The 9,163-nt window shown below is 36.9% G+C and overlaps 1 protein-coding gene across 1 annotated transcript in view; it reads left to right on the top strand.

Annotated features, from left to right (window-relative positions):
• Positions 1-7,423: 7,423 nt before the first annotated feature.
• Positions 7,424-9,163, top strand: part of PIGK (phosphatidylinositol glycan anchor biosynthesis class K) — a 122,268-nt gene continuing 120,528 nt past the window's right edge. Inside the window, exon 1 of the mRNA XM_030324596.2 lies at positions 7,424-7,554. Within this exon, the coding sequence (XP_030180456.1) occupies positions 7,462-7,554 (93 nt within the window). The 5' untranslated portion in view covers positions 7,424-7,461. The remainder of the gene's footprint in view (positions 7,555-9,163) is intronic.

Below are 9,163 nucleotides of genomic sequence, written 5' to 3'. Positions count from 1 at the left end.
GGAGACTATTTAATCATTGTTTTATTTTATCTTTTTTTGTATAGTGGCTTTAATTTATTAACTTAAATATTTTATTCGACTGAAGTATTTAAGAGAGAGAAAGAGAGAGAAATGTCTGATTGTTAAACTAAATTCAGCTAAATCAATCAGTGAACAGAGCATTTCTAGCACTGAGCAGCTGTTGTTACCAGATATAAAGAGAGGGAGAAATGTGAATTATTCCTCTAAAAACCACTAAAAGTATTCATTTTTTATGAAAATAAAAGTGACATTTGCTCTTTGTAGAAAATTGAGAAAATTACATTTCCCATTTCTTTCTGGCAAATTCCCATTTATCCTTGAGTTCTAAGCTGAAGTAGCTCAGAAAAGCATCTCCTGATTAGGTTAGGCTGCCCCCCTACACAATGTCACCTGTACCTCTCCTTTGTTGAGCTTACCATGACATAATTGATTAATAATTTGTGTAATTATCTGTTTAATATCTGCCTTCTTTGCTATGTCTAAATTCTGTGAGGGTGGGGATTGTGTCTACCTTTCTCCCATCTGCATCCTCAGGTGCAGTTCTTAGCAAATTCTCTAGCACAGAGTAGATGCTCAATGAATAACTGTTGACTGAATGAATGGATAAAAGAACATCCACAATATTATTTACTTTTCCTTTTAATGATTTTTTAAGTTTATTTATTTATTTGTTTGTTTAGAGAGCAAGAGAGCATGCACGTTGGGGAGGAACAGAGAGAGAGGGAGAGAGAGAATCCCATGCAGGCTCTGTGCTGTCAGTACAGAGCCTGACATGGAGCTCGATCCCACAAACCATGAGATCATGACCTGAGCCAAAATCAAGTGGAACGTTTAACCAACTGAGCCACCCAGGTACCCCTTAATGATTATTTTTATTTAAGATGCTATATAAATCCGTGATAAAACAAAGAAGTTCAGCTCATACTGAAGAATGGAGAGTAAAAGCCCTCTAAGACCCCAGTCTTCCTTCTCAGGTCTCCAGGAGATAACCACTGCTGATAGTTTAAGTACCAGTAGTAGTTTCCTCTTGTTGCTGTAACAAATTGCCATAAAGTCAATGACTTAAAAGGAAACAAAATTACTATCTTATAGTTCTGGAGAAGTCAGAGGTCCAAAATGGGTTGGTAGAGTTGGGTTTCTTTTGGAGGAGCTAGGGGAGAGTCCATTCCCTTGCCTTTTCCAGCTCCTAGAAGCTACTCACATCTTTGGCTCGTGGCTCTTCATTACTCTGACCACTGCTTCTGTTACCGCATCTTTTCTTCCCTCTCTTGCCCTCCTCTTGTAAGTACCCCTGTGATTACGTTGTGCCCACTCTGAAAATTTAATATAATCTCCCTTACTCAAGAACATAGTCACATTTGCAAAGTCCCTTTTATCATGTTAGGTAACATATTCACAAGTTTTAAGGATTAAGACACGGACATTTTGGGGGGGGGGAATTATTCTGCCTACCATAGTACCTTTCTAGCAAGTTTCCCTAAACACACAACTCCTTCCCTCCCCTCCACACAACTCCTATGTCTCCCTAAGAGAGGCCTTCCAGGATGTCAGTATGTCCCATACTTAATTAAACACAGTGTAATAAAATATTTATTAAGTCTTCTTGGGACTTCAGAGAATCTCACAAGATGTTTATTGAATAAAAGCAATATACAATTGAATAAAAATCAATTGAAGAAAAGCAATTGCACTTATAGGAAATTTTCAGCTCATGAGGAATTGAACTCTAACAATCGCTTTGTATCTACAGAACCAGTGGCTTCTTGATTGACAAGAGATGATTACACTACTAATGAGATATCAAGTTTTACATCACTAAAGCATTCAACCTGACTTTCTGTCCAGGTCATTATGGCATTTTAATGACAACACAGGATTTCCAAAAATGAGACTTTGAAGGGCAATTGCTCTACTCTTGCATTGAAGCAATGTTATTATGAGTTAGTTCTGAAGCTAATGAGAAGGTCATGAGATGGAAATTGATTATAGAAGGACAACAAACTATTATTAAATGGCTCACTGGAAGGAGGGAGGAAAAGTATTTGAAGCCAAACTGAAATGGAATTGAAGGTGGTCCAATATCAAAATCAGGACTAGGAAATGATACAAATACACTGGAAAGAAAGTCCTTTTGCTTTATTTTAATTGATTTTTTTCGATGTGTATTTTATTATATATCTAATTTCCTTTTATTGAATTTTATCTCGCCCAAAGAAACATTTTGACTGTCAGATATAAAATGCTACACACATCAAATACTTGTGGTGCTGATTGCTATAGCAAACAGACTTGTCCGAGGCAATTAAACTATATATAATAAAAACCACATTACAAAATCTCTCTGAGGGGCCATGTTCTGATCCTGATTAAATGTATCCTTGAAATTGTCCTCTCTCCTGCTTTACGAATAGAATCCATCATCATGTTTGTTGTAATCTTAAAATTGTAATTGGTTTTCTCTATTTTCATCATCTCCACTCTTACCACTCTGGTCCAAGCTACCTTTGCCTGGACTGTAGCCATGGCCTCCTGAATGTTCTACCTCAGCCATTCTCACTGAAGCCAGCATGATTTTTGCCATTCTGAGGCTTTCCTTGACCTGACCCCCAAGGCTTTAAAGGGAGGTGACACCTGCTTAGCAATGCAGTTTCATCCTGTAGCATTCTCTCTTTTGTTCTTTGAACTGCAAGCACAAGGTTATTCAAAAAATTTCTCCATAGCTTCCTTCTCCATAGGTTCTTTATAAGAACCATTTCCTGTCTTGAAAGCTCTTCTTTCCCCTCTAGCTTTGCCTCAGTAACTCATTAATTTCAGATCAGTCCATATCCTCAGGGAAGCCTACTCTGGGTTTTCTTACAAGGTTGGGTTCTCTACTAGGAACTCTCTTTTTAGATTTTTACATTTGTTTAAATGCTTCTACTGTTAATATCTGTCTCCCCTAGACTGTTAGCTTCAATGAGAACAGCAACTTGCTCTGTTTTTGTTCTCTTCTATTGCCCATGACTAGCACAATGCCTGGTTCATAATTGGTGCTTAATAAATATCCACCCAGCAAATGAATAACAAAATGGTGTTCTCGGTGTAGACATGAGGAGAGAGAAAAAGAAAACAAAAAAGAAGATATGATAGGGGCATAGGTAATAAAAGAGAGCAAGAATATACACAGATTGGGGTGCCTAGGTGGCTCAGTTGGTTAAGTATCTGACTCTTGATTTTGGCTCAGGTCATGATCTCATGGTTCCTGAGTTTGAGCCCCACATCAGGCTCTATGGTGGCAGTGCAGAGCCTTATTGGAATTCTCTCTCTCCTCCTCTCTCTCTGACCTTTCTACCCTCTCAAAAATAAATAAACTTTAAAACAAGGAGTAAATACTGATAATAACACTTGAATCAATGGAATCAATCTGAGTTATCACCTGATTGAAGAACAATAGTAACAGCATGGATAGACTTTGTGGTGAACTCACCGTGAGGGTCAAGCATAAAAACTTTTATTAGAGAAGCCATGAATGTGTGGGATGTGTGTGATTTTGATTTGATAATCAAATGCTTGTTTTCTCTTTTATTTGCTAAGTTAAGTCAATTATTCTCTAAATGAGTAATTGAATTGAATTCTAGTCTAAATGTAGACTCTGGTTAACAATTCTTTTTTTTTTTAAACAGAGATATAATTGACATAACACTGTTATATATTTAGGTGTATAGTTTTCTCCTAGTGGTGAAAACTTTTAACATCTACTCTCTCAACAACTTTCAAATATACAACACAGTATCGTGGTTGTGTGTGCGTGTGCGCGTGTGTGTGTGTGTGTTTAATGCAATGCTGATTTTATTCCAGCTAAATAAAGCAATGTACAAGCTACCTGGGCAATAAGCTTAATTCAAGGGGCAAAAGCCAAGAAAGAAGGATTTTTCCTGTTTGTCTTAATTATCAGTCACTGCACCTCCTTTTAAAACAAAAATGAAACAAGAAAATCTTGCTATCAACATTCTTAGTATTCAGCTGTAATATAAGCTGTGAAAAAGAAATACAAGACATAATATTGCAAAGGAAGAGACAAAAAGGTATTTTGAGGATAACAGCATTATTAAAAAAATAGAAAAGCCAAAACAATCTGTCAAACAAGCTTTAAGTAATTTTAATGATTGAAATAATTAAATAATTCTTATTAAAATAATCAAATAGTACTTGCACAGAAAATATTATCTGCCTATCAGCAATAACTGATTAGAAAACATAATATTATAGATATTACCTATTTATAATTATTGTATATTTATTTCCTATATAATGAAAAAAATCCATTGAGAATAACAGCAAATGTTAACAGGTAGCTTAAATTAGGTATCTCTGGCTTATAGTTCTGCTAAGAAATTCAAAAAAGGAAACACAAATAAATGTGAGTTCCATATTCCAGGATGAAGGACTAAATATGATAAAGATGTCAGCCTCTCTCAAATTATTAACAGATTTTTATAGCCCCATTAAAAATCCAAATAGTATTATTTTTTTATAACTTGAAAAAATTATTATAAAATTCACCTGGAAAATTACCAGGTGAAATCATCAAAGAATTTTGTGAAAAATTAAATACAGTGAAATGGCTAGCCATAATGGCCAAATATCAAAACATATTAAAAGCAACAATTATAATAGGGAAAGATAGGATAAAATAGGCAGAGAGGGAAAGATTAGGACCTGAGGTCCCTGGGTGAGGAAAAAAACACATATTTTGGAACAATGCTGGGAGCATCTGACCACAGCAAACCCCCTTGAACATAAGGTTCCTCTTGAGAATGTAACAGACACTACTACTTCTCCTCAGGTTCCCCTCAGGAATTTGAGAATCAAAATACTTAACTAAAATAAGTAAACCATAAAACTTATGTCATATGAGAGATAGTATGACCGTAGTCTGACTCCTCACACAATGGAATCGAGCCAATCAAGAATGGACAACCCAGCACCTAGTTATCAAGCCAATTAAGGGTATAACCTGAGAAGGAACAAGGAGGAAGGGAAGAAGAAGTTGAGCAGAACCTTATAAAACAAAGACTCTTATCTATATTTGCGGGCATTCACTTTCAAATGCCCCTTTTCTGTAAAGAGAGTTTTTATACTATTCTTACTTTCTAATCTTATACTCTAATAAATTTTTGCCTGCTGCTCATTTTGTGTCCTCTTCTTCATTCTTCGAAGTGGTGAGACAATGAATCCCAGGTATTGAGTGAGGTAAAGAATCCTGCAACACAATGATTAAAATAACATGGTACTAGCCCCCCCAAAAAACATATATTTTAATTGAAGAGAACAGAAAGGTCAGAAATACTGTATTTCTGGGGTGCCTGGGTGGCTCAGTAGGTTGAGCATCTGATTTGGGCTCAGGTCATGATTTCCCAGTTGGTGGGTTCGAGCCCTGCATCAGGCTCTGTGCTGACAGTTCAGAGCCTGGAGCCTGCTTCGGATTCTGTGTCTCCCTCTCTCTTTGTTCCTCCCCCACTTGCACTCTCTCTCTCTCTCTCTCTCAAAAATAAATAAAGATAAAAAAATAATTACTGTATTTCTTACAAGTGTTTAATTCAAGAATTATTATGAGTCAATGAGTAAGGTAAGCATTATGCAGAAAATTCTGTTGGATCATGGAATACCAATTTTCATAAAAGTAGTAGATCATTACAGCAATGGATTCCCAGAATCATGTCTCCATTTCTATACCCTTTTGCCTCTAGTTATGGACACACTACAAAGTTTTGGGTGGTTTGTTATGCAGCAATAGATAACTTAGATAACGTCTTGTAGCATATACTAAAGTATATTCCAGATAATTAAAAAATTAAATATAAAATCAAAAGAAAATAAAACTTGATTTGAGAACTGAATGAACTTACGACATTTCAGGTGTAAGACATTCTGGTAGTATGCTAGCTTTCTTGGCTTTACAAGGGAAAACCTGAAATTTGACTACCTAACATTAACCATCTCACAAACTACAATAGCAAAAGAAACGAATGGAAAGAGAGATGAGAGGCTGGGAAAAGCAAAAGCATAAAATATGGCAAGGGTTAATGTCACTGCTTTATAAATATATTCAAATTTGTATGTAAAACAAGGCTGTGAACAGAAAATTTACATCAGAGGACATAAGATAGTTTATAAACACAAGGAAAGACATCGGATCTTGATAGCAATCAAAGAATTAGAAGTATAATAACCTTGAGGTAACATTTTAAAACTAGGAATTTAGAGGGAAAAAATGGTATAATTTGGTGTTAGGTTGTATTTTGTTGGTACTGCCAGTCTGTACTCTTTGGAAAGCAACATTATTGATGGGCACTAAAATTTTTGTATATTTTGACTTAAAATTCCTGTTCTAGGAAAATTATCCAAAGAAAGTAATTCAACAGAGGTGCCTGGGTGGCTCAGTTGGTTAAGCGTGGATTCTTGATTTCAGCTGTCATGATATAACGGTTGGTGAGTTTGAGACCCACCATCAGATTCTGCGCTGACAGTGTGGATCCTGCTTGGGATTCTCTCTCTCCCCCTCTCTCTGTCCCTACCCCACTCTCTCTCTGTCTTTCAGAATAAATAAACTTAAAAAAAAAAAAAAAGAATTCAACAAATGTGAAAAGTCAAATGCATGAAGGTGTGCTTTATAATATTACTTTTATAGTAAAACATGGAAACTTTGTATTGTCCAATAGAGGGGAAATTACTTATCAGAAGCACCAGTAAGGGGTGAAGTTCCAAGTTCCCATTAAATGTTAAAATTATAAAGATCATGAAGCAGCATAAATATGTTTATGTGATATTAGATGAAAATAATTTAAAACTGAATGCATACAATGAACACAGTGGAACAAATAGATACACATGATCTTATCAAATCCTCAGATTCTCTTTGAAGTAAATTTTGGCTCCATAATTACAGAAGAAACAACATAAACAATTTCTCCATGTTCAAGCTTTTAATAAGTAATAGACCTCAAGTCTGTTAATTACAGCACCCACCCATGTTACCGATTAATACAATTAATCATTTTTTTGTGCCCAAATGCTTGCTCTTCCCACCACACCCTCCTTCATTTATTCAAAGAATTGGCAGCACTATGCAGAATAGGAAATAGCTTCTTAAAGTTTATGGGATCACAGATTTTTCTCCCTCACTTTTCAGACAATTTTTAAATGTTATACCTATTTTATAATACAAAAACGGAAAATGCAGTTAAAAATAAAGGATCAAATTCTTCTTTCAACTCTGCCCCAACAACCCGGAAACTTGAACTCTGTGCCAGCGCTGTTTACTAAGGGCCAGGGAGGGGCCGGCATCAAGGAGGTGGGGCTGGCGTCGCAAAAAGAAACAGAAGGCATGCAAAAACCCGCGGCGCTGCTTTACGGCACTCGCTCCGCCTCTCCAGGTGCGGGCGGCGGAAGCCGGGAAACATGGTGGCCTCCTCCTTTCTTCGCAAGTGTTTGACTACCCTGGCAGGGTTGTTGCTCTTGTCCTTCGGCAGCTTGGCCGCTAGTCAGATCGAGGTAGGAATCAGGCCCTCCGAGCGACAGGGCCCTGGGAGGACAGCTGCGTTCTGGCTGTGAGCGCACCAACAGATAACCCGACTCAACTGCAGCAGAGGGAAGCATCAGCCTCTTACTAGGCTGACTGGGCTGTGGGGAGGGTGTCGGTCTGTTTCGCCCTTTTAAAACGACGAATTTAAAGAATCAAATCTTAGGAGACGGAGGAGGGCCTGATCCATTGCTCCGACGAGTGTGTGGTCCCTAGCAGTTGAAATGAAAGCACAGGAGTGAAGCACCTACTTTCCTATTAAACTACAACGCTCCCCTTTGACAGGAGTCAGATGGGTACGGTGTTTTATTTTTGGCTCGCAGGAATTCTGGCCCTTTTATAAAACTTTTGCTTTCCCTAGCACTCTGACAATACTTGAGGCCAGTTCTACAGTCTAGATCTGTGGCATCGTTGTCAGACTTGCATATCCTGTTGGCTAAGGGGCCGAGATAGCACACATTTGAAAATCTGTGTCCAAAGTTTCATCTTCTGCCTAGCCCACCTCCTATGGGATAGCTACTAAGTCAGAAACGTCTTTTGATTTTTTAAAAATAACCCCCCTTTTTTTAATCCCACGTTTTGATTAACACTAAATTCTACGTTATGAGCTTTAAAAATTGCTTTCATCTTTCCAGTTCCACTGGCTTAATGCAGGCCCTGGCCATTTCTTGCCTAGACTATTGCAACAACGATCTTGTTTCCCTCAGGCTTCCAAAGGCCCTCACTTAGATGTTAAATTAGTCTTCATAAAATGCAGATATAATGGGGTTGTTCTTCTGATTTAATCCTTCCAGTGTTTTCCAGAGGAAAGTCTAAACATCATGATCTGGTCTCTGCTCACTTTTGTGGTCTTCTTATTGGAGCCCATTCTTTCCACCATTTAAGTGTCCTGAGTTTAGACCAGTGGATTATAAACTTTTTGAATACGTACCTCCCCAGTTGAAAAAGACACAAAGAATGCACCTTCTGTCTATATCCATGAATTACTACTAATCTATATATTCGATATTTATAAGGCATTTTTTAATATACTACAAATATAAAAAGTTCCGCTATTTTCCTCCTTTATTCTAATGGATTATCGTGTGTACTTCATTTTGGATAACATTACTATTACTTTTTTGTAGTTATATTGTTGCTGTGCTTTTTCACATTACCATGTTTTATAACCTCTTGTTTATTCTGTCCATTTACTAAGATGAAGTAGAAGCATAACTTCTGTAGAGCCTTTCCTTATCCCTTGTCTTTGTTTATACTGTTGTAATTTGTACACTTAGCTAATATAGCACTTATCTGTTATAATCCATATATGCTTTATAATATCTATTATTCCATCATCTTTCACTTAAAAGTGCAATAGCTCCCTAACTGGCCTGACTCAAGTCTTTCTTCCTTCCAGTCTGTTTTCTAAGCTGCAGCCAGAGTAATTTTTAAAAATGCAACTCGGATCATGTAATCCATAAACACCTTAATGTTTCTTTAAGGATAAAGAAACATTTATCCTCTCTTTCTCTTTCACAGACTTCTAGTAGTGCTAATCTTTCAGTTTCTAAAAGCCTTTAGACTCCTTTCTGCCATTAG

Source organism: Lynx canadensis, chromosome C1, assembly GCF_007474595.2.
Source record: "Lynx canadensis isolate LIC74 chromosome C1, mLynCan4.pri.v2, whole genome shotgun sequence".
NCBI classification, from domain to species: Eukaryota; Metazoa; Chordata; class Mammalia; order Carnivora; family Felidae; genus Lynx; species Lynx canadensis.
The sequence above is the reverse complement of the archived record's forward strand: the minus strand, read 5'-3'. Positions and strand labels throughout refer to the sequence as shown.